We start from the raw sequence: 16,789 nt of genomic DNA on the forward strand, positions 1-16,789 counted from the left end.
CAGAAGATTGATTGCTTACTGCCGAACCCGGAGGTAAGTATAGACGTACCCTTAGTATTATTAACACCTAGGATTTATCTCCAAAGGGCATTAACTAAGTACTAGGGCTAGGGCAGCTAGGGCATAGTTATTAACCTGTTTAACAGAAGGAGAAACAGAGACACAAAGTAGTGAAAATGATTTACCCAAGGCTACTTAGAGAGCTGTGGAATTATTTTCACAGATACTAAGGGGTTCGTTGGCTTTCATGTACATTGAAATGATCCTAGCTGACTCCTAGATAGAAATTGGCAAGGCTGCGAAGAAAACAAGAGAAGACCTATCATATAGTTTACCACTGGGTGTCTCTCTTTACCTCATCACTGGAGGTAGAACTGAAAAATGTAAAGACAGCTCTGCAATCTGGCCTGTGGTGACCAGAGTGTGTTACCTAGCCCAGTGTGAATGGAGAAAGAGCTTTGCCTTTTCTTTTCTTGGTTCTTTTCACAATCAAATATTTGCAAATTCATTTATTGAACAGAAAATTGACACTCCTCCTATACTTCTTACACAATGGATCAACTCCAGCTGCTTTGAGGAATGAATTCCCTTTCTCAGTGGGCCAACTCTCGGTCTGCTGTAAATGGATGCCATTCCAATGATTTCAGTGGAGATGCACCTTCTTACACCAGGTCTGAATTAAGATCAGTGTGCAATGACATCAAACCATGGGAAGGGGGGATATAAGGAAGTAGGGAATGATAAAACAAGGGCAGAGGGAGAAGTTCTTTTGGGATAGCTTGTGGTGTTCTTTTGGAGAGGGATGTTGGTTATCAACTGTGAATTGTCTTAATTTATTGCATTTTTTTTTATTGTTGTAAGTCAGTGGCTCTCAAGCTTTCTAGACTTCCCTTTCAGGAGTCTTATTTGTCTTACATACCCCCAAGTTTCACCTCACTTCAAAACTACTTGCTTACAAATAAGACAAAAATACAAAAGGGTCACAGCACACTATCACTGAAAAATTGCTTACTTTCTCCTTTTTACCATATCATTCTAAAATAAATCAATTGGAATATTAATATTGTACTTACATTTCAGTAGATAGAGCATAAATCATTGTCTGTTCGAAATTTTAATTTGCACTGACTTTGCTAGTGGTTTTTATGTAGCCTGTTATAAAACTAGGCAAATATCTAGATGAGTTGATGTAGCTCCTTAAAGACCTCTGTGTACCCCCAAGGGTACATGAACCACTGTGGTAAGTGACTTCTATCATAAGCAGGGGGCAAAGAGCAGCAAGTGCCTAGGTGTGGATTATTAGAAGTAATAATGTTAAGGACCACTTTGGCCACTGAGTTCATTGGGAGTAGAATCCAGACCTCTATAAGGGGAAATGAAGGAGGAAAGTGTGGTTGCTTGGCCAACAGGAACACAAAGAAAAATAAATGTGAAATATAATATATGTGTGTAAAACCAATAAGCATGGCTGCTGGTACAAGTGTGTGAGCAAGAATACATGTGTATAATCTGTGTGTGTGTTCAGTTACCATGACTGCATGGGAAAAGGACCAGGGTCTCACTGTCCCTTTGCGTGTTCAGTTACTGTGATTCTGCATGAAAACTGTATGTGCAAATTATGCACATGCACTTTAGAATGTGAATTTTTAGAACTCTAGGCCTCAGTAGCTGCAGGAATTTGTAATCCGCCTGCTTTGCAAAATGCAGAGCATTACTAACCTCCTGCAAACACCGTATAGGTGCCGATAGGAAAATAAGTCAAACAGGACAATAAAAGCTCATTGGTAAAACAAAGGTCAGTATGTGAGGGTCACTAGTGATAAATACAGTCTCTCCCCAGTCAGAACACAAGCCCAGAGTCTCAGGCTGTCCCTTAGTGCCATACCTACCAGCTCTCCCTTTTGCATAAACAGTGAGTGGATTTAAATGTAGTGGAATTAGTGATTACAATAAGTGTTGGGTTGGCATCAACCATCCCTCCTTTCATGCCCATTAACAGAGATAAAAATCTAGTTACAGCAGGAAATAATTACTATATATACACTCGTTCATTAGCCCGTTCGTTTATAAGCCGACCCCCCAAAATGGATAGGTAAAAATAGCAAAAACTGTTTGACCCTTTCATAAGCCAACCCTATATTTCAAGGGTTGGAAAACTTTGGCTCCCGGCCCCTCAGGGTAAGCTGCTGGTGGGTCAGGATGGTTTGTTTACTTGGAGCGTCTGCAGACATGGAGCCCCTCAGTGCCCTGTGGCCGCAGTTTGCCGTTCCCAGCCAATGGGAGCTGCGGGAAGCAGCGCGCCACTTCCCGCAGCTCCCATTGGCTGGGAATGGCGAACCGCGGCCACAGGGAGCTGAGGGGCTCCATGCCTACAGATGCTCCAGGTAAACAAAATGACAATGTATTAGATATTCAATTAAGTGATTCCATAGAGTTTTTAAAATCAATTTTTGGTGTAGACCCATTTAGAAGCTGACCCCCACTCTTTGATGCATCACTTTTTTACCAAAAATATTCAGCTTATGAACAAGTATATACGGTAATATGGGAAAAAATGAAGGAAAGAAGCATCTGGGCCTTGGCTAATGCTGGCGCAGGAAGTGTTGATTATAGGTGTTTACAGGGGTGCTGGAACAAATTTGTATAGTGGGGATGCTGAGAGCCACTGAACCAAACTGTAAACCCTGTATCTAATGGAAACCACTTCAAGCCAGCAGCCTGAGCACCTCTACTTCCAGCACCTATGGGCATTTACATAATTAAGAAGATGCAAAGAGGTCGGGGTTTAAATCTTAATCACATTCAAAATACTGGAACTCTAAGCAAATCAGTATGTCACCACTAGCACAATAAACCTCAGTAAGAGACAGGCCCCTGTCCTATGAATACTGAGCGGCATGTTTATGATACTGAGCTGATAGGGGCTGCATTAAGGGAATTGAATAGAGTTAAACAGGCACAAATGTGAATTGAGTAAGGAAAAGCCTTCCCTTTGTTTCTCACTGTTAGAAACCTGTATCACTATAAGAGAAATGGCAGCTTTCTGCACTGGCCACCAAATAAACTCTCTCTTTTAAGATCTCACGATGTTCTTGTATTTCACATAGTTGATTTTTGAGAGAGGGGTTTGTGGGGCTCCTGTGGCTACAGCAAGAGGCAGAGTATATTATTTGGTGACTTGGGCTCCTTTTAAGTAGTTGTAGGGTTTTGTGATTTGAGAATTTTACTGTTGGGTCCTCCGCTTCTTTATCTGCTCATCCTTTGTCGTCACGCATGGAATGTTACCTAAGTGAGCAGGTTGTGTGTGTTAAAAACCCCACCATTAAAGTCATGTTCACAGCTGATGAGCAGGCTCCCTTTTCTTTCTCTTTCCTTCTTGTTGTTAATTATGGGCCTGATACTACAGTTCTTACCCTCATGGCTAACTCACATAGGTGTGTAGCCATTCACGTCAATGGGAGCAGGACCAGACCCAGGACAGTTATCCTGGGACTAGTCACAGCAGATTCGGGCCTTGTGTTCGTGGTCTGAAAATGTGAAATCTACCCCATTGGTTCCTGATTTCTACCTGTGTCAAAATGATCCCCACTAGCCCTGGAGCCTAGATAGAAAATCAGTTCAAATCAAAGCTACCCTATCAAAGGATGGGAAATTGAAACAGCAGCAGGCTAACAAAAGCAGCCCAACTAAAATACAACCTGCTTTAGCCATGTGCATCTCTGCTGCTTTAGAGAACTCTGGTATTGGGAAATCATTGCCCAATGAATGGCACTGGGTTTGGTGAGGCTCACCCAACCATATTATGGTCTTGGTTGTGTTTCAGTCCTTTGCTTCCAGGATGTTTCGTCTTTTCATTGGGCTTTGTTTGTTTGTTTTGGCTAGAGCTGCAGTCCCTAATTGCCACAGATCATTTGGTTTTTGTTTTATTTGGTCATTTTTGGTGTAGGCATGAAGAGCTCTGTAGTAGTCTCGGCCGAGGTTCAGCCCTCAGCGGGGCTGTGGGGTATCCCACCGCCTCGCTCTGGTCCGCCGTCAGTCCTGGTCCAGCGGTAGCGTGGGACAGCAAACACACGGTTAGGGACTCAGGCCCTTAAGCAGGGGCTGAGCCAATAGGGTAGAAAAAGCCCCAGGCCCTCAATCAGGGCGGGGCAGCAACCACGCAGTCTGGAGCTCAGGCCCTCAAGCAGGGGCTGAGCCAATAGTTCAGGAACACAGGCCCTTAAGGAGGGGCTGAGTCAATGTTTGTAGCAGCCCAGGCCCTAGGTCAGGGCGGGGCAGTAATCAAATAGTCAGGAACACAGGCCCGTCAATGTTTGTAGCAGCCCAGGCCCTAGGTCAGGGCGGGGCAGCAATCAAATAGTCAGGAACCCAGGCCCTTAAGGAGGGGCTGAGTCAATGAGCAAGAGGTCCCAGCCTCTCTAGGCCAGGGAGTCTGCCACCCAAGGAGTGGGTGGCAGGGGGGACGCAGGCCCTCCCACTCTACTGCATCCCAGCCCGGGGCCCTAGCAGCAGCGGAAACTCGCTGCTGTCAGTGGGGATCCTGGTCGCAACACACTGACATAGGCTCTGGCAGTGCTGCAGCCAGACTGGGGTCGGCTGCCCGCAGGCTACTTCCACACGCCCCCTCATAAGGTACCTGGGCCGTACTAGTGTCCTCGGTGCTCTCCACCAGCATCGGTTCCTCCGGGTAGGTAGCGAAGGGTAGGTTCGGCTCCTCCTCGGGATAGCGGCAGGCTTGGCTCCTCCTCAGGGTAGCTGGAAAGGGGCAGATTTGGTTCCTCCTCAGGATAGCGGGAAAGGGGAAGGCTCAGCCAGTCCTCCTCAGGGTAACGGGCAAGGGGTAGGCTCGTCTAGCCTGCTGCTGTCTCCAAAGCAGGAGCTCGGCCACAGACATCTGCCCTCTCCGCCAGCTTGTTCTCCACTGAGCTCTGCAGGCTGGCTTTTATACTTCCGGGTTGGCGCCGTGACCTCTGAGGGGCGGGCGCCAGACCCGGTGGCTCTGCCTACATTGGTGTTAGGGGAGGTTCGGCCCTCAGCGGGGCGGTGGGGTACCCCACCGCCCCGCTAAAGCTCATTTTCCTTTAGCTCCGCAATTGCTCTGTAATTAACATCTTTGAGGCTGTTTACTCTTTTTGAAAACAGATTCTTTTCAGCGTATCAGGCTGGCATAAGAAGGCATTGGAAGGCTGCACTGTAGCCTGTGGTGCGTTTTGAAGTTTGACTTTGGCCTTCTGTGTTTGGATCTGCAGGTTGTGTGTGGAGAGAGAAATGCAATTAGTCTGATTGAATAAGGTCTCGGCGGTTGCTTTGTTTGTAAAGGAGTAAAGCTTATGCAATGCTGGAGAGTTATTCTGCATCTTTTTTCATGCGGTAACTTTTTATTCATGTCTCTCAATGGCAAAATATGAAACTTGCAGAAAGGGCTGAAACATACACATGCCTTTCTCTCTTCCAATCAATTCTTTAATTAAATGGAGAACCACACAGTATCACTAAGAGAAAATAAGCAGGACAGGAGGTATGTATGCCAGCATGGACTGAGCAGGGGGCTGGGAGCTAGGAACATCCTGAATTCTAGCTCTGCCACTGGCTGTCTGGGTGGCCTTGAGCAAGTCATTTAACTTCTTGTGTCAGTTTCCCCATTTGAAAAGTTGGCATGATGATGATAATAATAATAATAATATCCACTTATCCACCCTGAAGGGTTAATTGATTTGTTATTATTTGCATAATATTCTGAAGCTATAAAGTGCTATTGGAGAGGAGGGAGAAACTATCTCACATGGACCAGGATCTGCTCAGACAAGTTGCAAACCAGTCTCTAAAACGTACTGTACCAACAAGCTCTGTGGCTATATACTCCACCTCTTTTCCACAAGGCCAGTGATTTACGGTTCTTATTATCCAGGGGATGGTTTTCTTCTTTGGAATCTGTTTTGTACTTTCTTGCTACTCATTTGACTCTATTAGAAACTATGACTTTCCTGACACATTAGGAATGACCTGTCTAGTATCGCTAATTCCCCTGATGGCTAATTGGCTGTGAAGGGGAAAGGGCTTGTTTGCCTAATAATAATTCAGTATCTCCTAGTACGTTGTGGGGCTGAATTCATCAATGTCTAATGCACTTTGAGCTCGTCAGTCAGAGGATGCTATAGAAGTGCAAAGTGAGATCAGGTTATTATGTTACTTGTCTTTTCTGCTCACTCTCTGGTTTTATTCAGACTGATTTAGCCTCCATTCGCTGTGCTCCAGACACAGCAACAAAACACAGAGAAAGTCCAGCCCGCACTTGACTTTATCCTCCCATCTTTTCCCCCTTTGATCTGTTCCTCAATTTGATTATAAAGTTTGAATTGTCATCTGTATCTTCTGCCCCTTGCATGGAGAGACTGGGATTCTCTGAGGCTGTGGTCGATTTTACTTTTTCCTTCTTATGTGGCATTTCCATTCCTGGAGGTTTGCACTTATGGTAGCCCATTCTGTATGATCGTCTGCTTATCTCTTTGTGGATGAACAGTCCTTTTGGTCCACCAGGATACTACATTGCATTGACTGAGTTCAAGGGCATCGGAATCTTTGTAGAATGTTGGGGGGACGGCAAGGCCAGAGTGGCAGGGGGAATTAAAGTGCTACTTAAATATCCCACGGAGTACAACTGTAACATAAATACCCAGAATACAAAATGTAGCCATATTATAATATTTAAGGCATAATTATAGTATGAACAAACAAAAGAAAAGAAGACAACTTTAGTTCTAAACATCGGGACTGCATTTTATTTTTGTACTTCACTTACATTTATCATGTTATTGCATATAAGCCACTATTAATATTGCATTATTATTATTTTTTACTATTGAACTGTAACTTGCAATTCTGTAACATTACAATCAAATTGTCCTTGTTTATACGTAATGTATATTTTAACAATTGTAATCCTAAATTGTACATCTCCTTAGAAAAAGGCATCAGCAAAATTAATAACAACAACAAACAACTTTGAAAGAAGGTAAACGTGTCCCCATAGAAGCGCTACCATATGAAATGATTTTTCTATGTTTTATAAAAAATAAAGTAAAATAAAAAATATATTTTATATTTTTAGAAATCCTAACAAACACCATGAACAGGCTGTAGCAGACAGAAGCAATACAATATCTATTAAGCAAAAAATGTAAACTTAATGCAATTTTGATCATGCAATTATCTAGGATTGCAGTGGATATCTAGGAATGCATCTGATCTGGTAGTGCATCTTGGTCCTTAGGAGTACAATCATGTTTTTTCTACAGTGCATGTATTTCTTTTGTTAAAAAGTGTTTGTGTTGGGAGAGGCTCCTTGGCCCTCTCCCCAGGTCTGGTGACTGAGTTCCAATCATCTCTATACTTTTTTGGTTGGTTATGTGGTCTATCTAGGATATTTTCAGAATTCTTCTGTAACATCATCATCTGAAGGATTGTAGTTTATTATCAATTGTTTGAATGTCCCTGTTGGATTTTACTTTTAATTAGTTCAATAAAAGAATCCTCTCCTTGCCCTTTATGCTGTCTTTTTTTTTTTTTTTTTTTGGCTGTTTGATAAAGAGGAAAAGAGCTATCCTGCCTGAGCTGATCGGGAATTTATTTTGCAGGGGTATTTGAGGTCAGGTGTGAAAAGCCAGTCATTTGGAGTTATAATTCTGGTGTGGGCAATTTCTGTACTTCCTCTGTGACCTGTTTATAAACCTTTTCTAACAGGCTTAGCCTTTGCTTGGATTAATGTATTTGGACCACATTCACGTGCTAGTTTTTGCTTGCTCAGCATCAGTGTGCAAAGTGGGGAAATGGCTTTAGTCTTGCTTAGATTAGAATGACACAAGGCAGAATATGCCAGAGGGCCTGGACAAAAACTCTTGAGCTGAGCACCTGCAAACTTTGAGAAAGTTTGGAACCGACTGTTGTCCTTTGGCTTGGGTCTGCTGTGATTAGCTCTTACCTTTACATTGGTTCCTCCTAGCAGTGTAGAGAACTTGTCAAAATTCTTTTAAAAAGCCCTGTGTTGTTATTGAGTGGAGTGGAAAAGCAACTGCACCTCCCTGCGTTGTCATTTTTGGCTTCTCCGTAATGTGCAGTTGTGTTTGATTTCTGTGTACGGGGAAGAAATATGATACTGGATTCCAGATTGAGCATTTGAACAAATATTTAAGCATATGGATTTTCATTGTTTTTTAGCACGTCAGATGTAAGCACCTTTTCCCCCCTTTGTATTTGAGATGTATTTAATGTAGTTGTTGGGATCAGTGCCGGGGTACCTGGCTGAAATTCTCTGGGCTGTGTTATGCAGGAGGCCAGACAAGACAATCTAGTTGTCTCTTCTGGCCTTAAAATCTAAGATTTTATTTTGAAATGCATGTCCTGCTAACCCCCTCCTATAACAAATGGCATGAAGCAAGTGGCTCTGCAGCATGGAAGATCTTGAGGAGAGAGAAGATGCCTGTGTCCCTTTTTTGAGAATTGAGATGGAAAAGAAGTAGGGTCACCCCTCCTTACTGTCTTGGGGTAATGCCATTGTTAGCAGCAGAGTTGCACTAGTGTAAAATTGGAATAACACCGTGGTCCCCTGGAAAACAAAACAGAAACCAACACAAATAAGCACATAACCACTTCAGGCAAATAGCAGCATATCCATGTGATTTTTAAAAAGACCACTAAAGCTGGTAAGCTGTGAAAAAGGAAACTCTAGATTTGGCTGCATTTAAAGAGGTACAGGCAACCACTGTTTTTTGTTGTTGCTAGATTTGCAATAGAGTTGCATACAAGTCTTGTTAGATAGGATACTGATGGACCTCAAGCTCAAAAGAGTTGGGTTAGTACTGCTAGGAAATCCCAGGAAGTAATAATGGCGAACCAACTGATATCAGTGCTGTATGAAATAATTTTGGGGTCCTGTGCAAATTGGGGTGCCCCCACCTCAAATTTGGCTCAGCTGCCCCTTCCCCGTTATGATGGCAGGGCAGTGGGCCAAACCTGAGCGGCACTACAACCCCACTCTAGCTCTGCTCCAGCTGCTGCCAGCCCTGCAGAGCATGAACAGGGGCTGCACAGTACCATAGCCCACCCCCCACTCCACACAGACCCCCAAATGCCCCTCCCACATATAGCCCTCCATCTGCCCTCACTTATCCTGACATCCCCGACACATCCCAGCAGCCCTGACATACATCCTGCTCACCTCAGCCCCCAGCACCTCAGCCCCACTGGCAGAGCCCCCAGCATGCCCCATTCACCTCAACATCCCAGCCCCCAAACCCACCACCCTCCAAAATCCTCCATCCCCCCCACAACTCACCCCACCGCCTCCCAATATCCCCCCAGTGCCCCCCAACACTCCCCACCAACCCTTAGTCTACCAGCAACTAAGGTCCCAGCTCCTCATCCACCACCCCTGGAACCTTCCTGCCCTCTCACTGGCACTGGCACCCCCTACCGCACCCCCTGGCTTCAGTGCTTTGCTCCAGTCCTGGGCAAGGGCGGCTCCTTACGATCTCTGGTTGCTCCCCTCACCCACCCTGCACTCACACTGCAAGGACCAAATCTGAGTGGGTGGCATTGCCAGGTCATAACGCCACTCATTCAAATTTGGCCTGTGGTGGGGACAGCCAGGCTAAATTTGAGTGAGAGATGTTGTAATCTCATGTGTCTGGTCGCAGCACCAGTCAGGTTTGGCCTGTCGTCACAATGCTACCCACCCAAACCTGGTGGTCTGGGTCTCCTGAGATGGATGCCCTGTGCAAACGCCCCGAGTGCATGTTCGTTAACTCAGGTCTGGTTGGCACCCTTATTACTTAGTACTCTGCCACTGCCTCAGCATGATGCTAGGGGGCGCTGTACTGCAGAGAGTGCTGGAGTTACTCTGTCCTCTGTCATTCCTGAACCAATGCTTCCGCAAGGTGCTTGCTCTTTCGCTGGATACACCATCTTTTGGATAAGATGTGCCAATTGTAGACATTAAAGATTCCCACAAGAGTAGGGGTATTAACTGTGGTATCCTGGACAAATTCCAGCTTTACCTTCTTTACTACACTTGCCCCTGGAATTTCAATTGCATTACTGTAGTTACTCTTCACTTCTCCTATAAATATGACGGCAGAGTGTTGCTGGTGCAGCATGTCTGCTGCATTTCCATCACAGAAGCAGCTGCTTTTCAGTGGTGGGCTAAATGATCCCCATACACACAGGGTCCAGTTTTCATACTTGCCACCTAAGTGAGGGCACTAGCTGTGCATTCGGGTGTTCAGACTGAAGACTGGGTGCCCAAGTTTGAAAGGTGGGCTCCCCATCTACAAATTGCTTTGGAGTCTGTTGCAGCTGAAGATGCTGTATGGTACTGGTATGATTTTGGTCTTTTCCTTAACTTGGAGATAGAGCTCTACACTTGATACCAATTAGGATTCAGAAGCCTGTAGTCACAGATATGTTTTTATGGGGTTTGGGGTAGGGTTTTTTTAGTGGAGGTCATTCAGCTCTGGAATAAATTGACCCTGTGGTCTGAAGAAATCCAGATGTGCTGGTCTTCAAAACATGTTGCAAGAAATCTCTTCTCCTAGGCTTTTTCTGAGGGGGGAGTGACTAGGGCTGCATGGAGATGGCAGGAAGATGGGCTTGTGTTGCTGGGGAAGGGAGTTCAGTGATTGTTATATGTTGACAGCGAGTCAGTTTTTACTTTGTGTGTATTTTTAAACTGCCTTATACAAGCAGCGGGAGTGTTAGGCATATTTTATACATTAATATTTATTTACTTTTGTCTATTTTTTGAATTAACCAAGTAATCTTAATGAAACAGTGCCACTACTCATTTGAACAATGTCTGGCCAACCCCATAGGCTGGCTTGATTTGTTTGCAGGTCACTCTGTATCCCTTTATCAGCTGATTAAGGGTAACTCGCTAACAAAGTCGTCAATTGGTTTCTTTAATCCTTCGTTACTGTGAAAGGAGATCAATCAACATGATGTGTGTGGCTCTCTTCCATCTTCTTTCCTTTGTCTGTGCTCTTCCTAATCTCAGTGCCTTCTAGTGAAGAAGGGAACATGTAGAGGGAAAAGCCTTACCTCCCTCAAACCCCCCAGCCTGCCCATTCCATTTGTTTTATCTGAGTCAGGTTTGACCTGCATTCCACTGTGAGAAGGGTTCTATCTTCTAGTTATTGATAAGAGCCTTTTAGTTACCTTGTTACTGGAGAAGTCATCTTTGGAAACATGCCCTTTCCACTGACCGATATTTCACAGCAGTGCTGGCTTGTGTCTGAGTTCTGGGGACAATGGCTGTTGCTTGTCATTATGCTGAGTTGTAGTCTGTGCATTCTGCAACCCAGAACATAGAACTTTTCACCTTTGGCCCATGTCTGTGTCTGAACAATATCTAAAGAGAATATGCTCTAAATTATGGAGGAAGATGTAACAGGTGGGAGGGGGGAGTGGGTGAAGTGGGAGAGTACAAAGAAAGCAAGAATCTAAGCTAAGCAGATCTGCAGCATTACCTTCTGCTATTGGACCATATCCATTCCTGACATCCTTTCTCAGGCAACACACCACTGATCTCAGTGAGAACTTTGCCTAGATAGTCACTTCTGGATTGTAATCCTATAGATCAGTGGTTCTCAACCCTTTTTATATTGGGACCCCCTATTCCATCTAGCTGGGGATCTCCTCCTGTTTGGCAGCATGGGAAAGACAGGGCGGTCATGACCTTAGGTCTGGAATTCTGTTCCATAGATATCTGGATTGAACTGTGAATTTAATTCATGGGGCCAAATTTTCAAAGCATAGTGCAATGGCTACACCTATAGCAATACAACACAACCCATACCTATCACACCTGCCACCAATGAGAGTTTTTGCAGATGTACTGTGAAATGCAGCCCTTTTCCTCTCCCTCCCCCATTTTGTAAACATTGCAAATGGTGGAGCCATGGATTTTTTATTCCCTCTACCCTCCCCCTTCCTCTCCCACTTTTTCTTTAAAAAACTCTTGACAGTAACTGCAAAACCTAATTCTAAGCTGTTCACGGCAGAGAATGCATTTACTTGTGCAATTAGGCCTTGATCCCGGCTGAAGCCTCTTTGGGTGTTACTGTAATATAAATGTTAAATAATAATGAAGGTTACACTGTTAATGTTTCTGATGGAATCTTAACTTTACATTTCCGGCCTGTTGTAGCTTTAACAGTGCAAAATGTAAAGTTACATGACATTTTTTTAATTGATTTACATACTGGACCTTTGCTTTAGATTTCTTAGTCTGGCAAAACCTCTATTTTTTAAAAAATAAGGGTGTTTTTTTCCAATGCCTTCTCCCTTGCACCTCTGTAAGCAGGTGAGATCTCCCAAATCAGAGTAAAGAACAGGAGTACTTGTTAGAGACTAACAAATTTATTAGAGCATGAGCTTTCGTGGACTACAGCCCACCACAAGTACTCCTGTTCTTTTTGCGGATACAGACTAACACGGCTGCTACTCTGAAACAAATCAGAATATTCCACTCACACCTATGGGAATCCTCATCATTTTTGCAAAAGTGTAAATGATGATATAAGGTGCAAGGCGATGGAGAATCAAGACTAGGCTAAACTAGCACAAAATGAAAATGAGTGCCCTGAAGTCTAGGGCAAGATGTGTATTCACTACTTCATGGACTCATTCTCATACGGGGCCTTATTATTCACTGTAAAAGGCACATCTGGGGGAGAAGCTGCCATTACTGTCCTCCTAAAGGCGACCAATTGCAGTATCACAAACACTGTCAGTGTTTCTTCATATCAGATACCCAAGGATAACAAAACATACACTGCTTGTGCTCACTAACCACTAGGGCCAGCCCAGAATCATCCCTGGTGTAACTACTGGCTTCAGTAGTGTTGAACAAGGGGTAAATTTGCTCCAAGGACAACATGCTTCTAAAATGACTGAAAGGAAACACTAGCTCAGGGGCTGCCAGCTTCTCTGCTGCGTTTAAATGACTCGGCCTTGAGCTCGTATTACTATTATTATTTATTATTATTAAACTCTGAACTGTTTAACTTGGTTGTTGCATATACAGCAACTGTCTCTATTTCTCTTCACTTACTGCAAAGCCAACTGGCAAAATAACTTCGGACTACCAGCTCCACATTGTGAAACAAGCTAAGTGGCTGCAGAAAGGCAGGGGCAGGCCACACATATCATGGCTAGTGTAATACATGTGAAGCAAGTTGGGTTAGTTTACAGCTCGATTCATTCTGAGTAACTGTATCATAGATGCAATCAGGCGCTTTTCTGTGATGATGATTTGAAGAGAAGGCTCTGGTGTTTGATAACTGAGAAAACACTTCAGGACAGCTACCAGTTCGCTGTAGAAAAGGAGATGGTGTCACCAGTGATTAATACTGAGCTGTCTTCACCCCCATTGCACGCAGGGAGCCTAATTCATACCCAGAACACATGCAGCCAATGGTACCTCTGTGCTTCTGACTCCATGCAGCACATTCTCATATGACCTACTATCTGCTGGGTGGTGACCCATGAATGCCGGAAAGCCGGGATGATGGCAGTAAGTAGAGACATTCTAGCAGGCTCAAGAGATGGGGGTTGCACTTCCCTGACATTCAAGCCAAAGGGAGTGAGTGATGAGCAGCAGCGAGTCCCATGAGGTGTGAGCAGCAGAAAGGACAGCACTTCCTGCAGAAGGGTCAAGGATAGGGAGAGCTGGTAGAGGCCCTATTGCTGCAGGGTGGCCAGAACCTCCCCTAGCAGGACAGCTGTTCTTTGGCCAACTTAGGGAGCGCTCCAAAGGTGTGCCAGCAATCATTGGGAGCTGGCTGTGGGACCCACAAGGGATGGGTAGTGCTCCAAGGATGCTGAGCAATGGCTTCTGAGAAAACTGGGTACAAAACCACACTTCCTTGCCCCCTCCCTGGCCCCAGCCCCGAGGCGGTTAGGGATTTCTAAGGAGCCCATCATGGTGGTATCTAGCCAGGTTGGACAAGATCGCTCAGCATAGTTGCCCGGAGTTCACCGCTCACCTGCTCCGTGGCTGGGGAGTGGAGGTTGCTTTGCACATCATGCGCCTCTCACCTCGGGGAGGGGAAGCTCCCCCTCCTACAGGCAACAGGTGTCTGCCGGAGCCCCGCCGGCCTCTGGATTCCGGCTCCCGGGACAGCTTGCGGGGAGCCTGCGGGTGGGTGGGGCTGGATGCGGGACAAGGGGTGTGGTGAGGAATGAGGAGCGGGGTTGTCATGCGGGGGGTGGGGGTGGGGAGAGGTGTCCGGACGCGGGGGGGAGGGGTTGTTCGGGGCAGGGGGCGGCAGGCCAGCAGCAGTGGCCCCGTGCTCAGAGCCGCCCCCAGGTAAGAGCCCTCCCTCCCCCTCCCCGAGTAACTCTCCTCCCCCCCGGGATAAAGCGGCGGCCCCTGCGCCCGGCCGCAGTCGGGTCCAGCTGGGTGTCTGTCGGGCTATGGCAGCGGTCGGAGCCCTAGCGAAGAAAGTGTGGAGTATCCGCCAGTTCCTGGTGTTACTCTTCACCCCGCTGGTGCTGCTACCCATCATCATCAGCCTGCCCCCCAAGGTAACCCCCCCCTGGAGCCCCACAGGGGACCCCTCCCGCCTGCCCCCAGGGAATCCCGATTCCCCTGCTTCTCCAAGAGACACCTCCAGACCTGCCCCCCTAGCGACCCCCTCCCTTCATCCCAGGAACCCCCCTCCCCCCGCCGTGCCCGCTGCCCCCAGGGGAGCCCTGGCCCGGCCCTGCCCTGCCCGCCACGCTCCCTCCACAGGTCCCTTCTGTCCCCTTGCCCAGGGCGAGCCACCTTCCTTCCTACCTGCCCCCAGCCACTCCCCTCTGCCCTGCCCGCGCCGGGCCGGGCGCTCCCTCCCTGGAACCGATCCGCCACCGGCCCAGCGCCTCGGCTCGGGGTTGTCTCTCGGTCCCGGCGGAGCAGGCTGCCTCGGCGCCTTTGGATGCAGCAGGGACCGCAGCCAGCGAGTTGGTGTCCAACTCTTAGAACTTTCCGCCGGGTCTCTCGGCGCCAAGCGCTGGCTTCAGAGCCGCGTTTCGCTGGCACAGGGCGCCCGGCAGCTGGGACACTCGTGCGATGTGTGCTCCTGCGCTCCTTTCCCCGCTCCGCGCCAGGTCAAGGCTCTATGGAAAGGCTGCGGGAAGCTGCGCCCATGCCCGGCTCCAAGTGACCCTCTCCAGCCCGTCAGCACTCGCCGCACGCTGGCACCCCTGCCCTGGTACATAAGCGTGTTTTCCAGACCCTTTCCTGTCAAGACACTGGGGACATTGGGGCTGGCTTCTATGCTGGTCTGAATCCCCTCCCTGCTGCCTGCCTGTGGAGCGAGCTTTCCCCCACCCAGGAGAAGAAGACAAGGGAACCTGCAGCACTATGCCCTGAAAGGGCATTTCAAGTCAGGAGACCTCATGAACCTTCCCACCTTGGCTTTCCCCACCTGATCCTCAATGTTTTCTTGGCAGGGCCATAAAGGCAAAGAGTGCCTACAGCTCCATAGAGGGCCAAATGGCATTGGATTCCTGAGCTTGGGAAAACTGCACTGCGTAGGACCCCCTGCACAGATGGGGCCAGGCATCCCACAAGGGGATAGAAAGAAGGCAGAGGGAATTAGATCTATGGCCCATACCCCCAGAGCACACTATGGGTCAGATTCTACAGCATGGCGTCATGCCCCTGGTACTGTGAGCAGAGTCTGGCCTGAGGGTGAAAATAAGGTGTTCTACCTGCACTCACAGCGTGGATAAGGCTTAGCCTATGACTGCGAGCTGCACTGGCTGCTTAGCCATTTCCCTGTGTGGTTTTATCCCTAACTGGTTTGGGCCCTGGCTACTCTGGCTCTCTTCCCCTGCTGTGCTACCACAGTTGTGGATGGCGTAGTTTCTTGAGCTAGATTCTCTCTTGGTTTAACTGCTAGGAGTTGCAGGAGGGCTTAGTTTAACTGTCTTGGTGTGGTGGAGAAATGTTGCTTTGTTGTAGGGTGCAGGTACAGTGATTTTAACTGTGATGTGTATTTATATATTTGTGAAAGTGCCTAGAGCTTTGGTGAGTGTGTGTGTGTGTGCAGCGTGCGTGCAGTGATAGCTCCAAACAAACCAATCCATCCCAGGATGGTAGGAATATTGACTAATGCAGAACTAAGCAAGAAGGATCTCAGAACTGGCTACAATTAAGTGGATTATGCTAAGATCTGGCACTAACAAGTATGTGATTCTACTCTTTCAACCTTCCTAGAACACCTAGTGCTTATAGAGTGCTTTTCAGCAGTAGAGCTCAAAGGGAAACATAAGTACAGAGAGATGAAGTGACACGCCCAAGGTTACCCAGCAGGCCAGTGGCAGAGCTATTAACCCAGGGTTCCAGAGTCCCAGCATAGTGTTCTATCTGCTAGGCACACTGCCTCCCCAACTGTAAGGAAATCTCACTATAAGGCAATCCCAAGATCTACACCCAAGAACAGTTTTCTCAGGAGAGCCAAAAGTTGCAGGTTTGGTGTCAGAATTGTGGTTGGATTCTCAATAAAGTGATGCATGGTGGCTTGTTATCATCCCCTCTTACGAGCAATGTTGTAAAATATGGCATTTTGCAGATGTGGGATGTGCCTGTAAACAGACAACCTTTGTTATCGTGACTGAAGAAGCTTCTTGAGTGAAATATTTGGATTATTCTGTACAAGCTGTTTTCAGTTTAGGATATGGGCTTAGGGACTGTGTGTTAGAGAGCAAAGCAGGTGACTTGTCTTTACAGTGAATGCTGAAAACCTTC

The 16,789-nt window shown here is 46.8% G+C and overlaps 1 protein-coding gene and 1 long non-coding RNA gene across 4 annotated transcripts in view; one reads left to right on the forward strand and one right to left on the reverse strand.

Moving 5' to 3' along the window:
• Positions 1–7,553: 7,553 nt before the first annotated feature.
• LOC117885701 lies at positions 7,554–14,961 on the reverse strand. 2 transcript variants are annotated; one of them, XR_004647816.1, is made up of 5 exons: positions 14,834–14,961; positions 14,040–14,204; positions 13,475–13,695; positions 11,209–13,367; positions 7,554–8,602 (listed from the first exon to the last, which is right to left on the reverse strand). It is a non-coding gene; the product is annotated as an uncharacterized LOC117885701 (long non-coding RNA). The 2 variants fall into 2 exon arrangements; XR_004647815.1 differs by having other exon boundaries at positions 11,209–13,695.
• SLC13A3 (solute carrier family 13 member 3) overlaps positions 14,378–16,789 on the forward strand; it is a 41,513-nt gene continuing 39,101 nt past the window's right edge. The window contains exon 1 of one of the 2 annotated variants that reach the window (XM_034787107.1): positions 14,378–14,580. In XM_034787107.1, the coding sequence (XP_034642998.1) occupies positions 14,470–14,580 (111 nt within the window). In that variant the 5' untranslated portion in view covers positions 14,378–14,469. Of the gene's footprint in view, positions 14,581–15,120; positions 15,249–16,789 lie in introns of those variants that run through there. The other variant, XM_034787109.1, reaches the window with a different exon arrangement.

This window comes from Trachemys scripta, chromosome 12 (assembly GCF_013100865.1).
Source record: "Trachemys scripta elegans isolate TJP31775 chromosome 12, CAS_Tse_1.0, whole genome shotgun sequence".
Classification (NCBI taxonomy): domain Eukaryota; kingdom Metazoa; phylum Chordata; order Testudines; family Emydidae; genus Trachemys; species Trachemys scripta.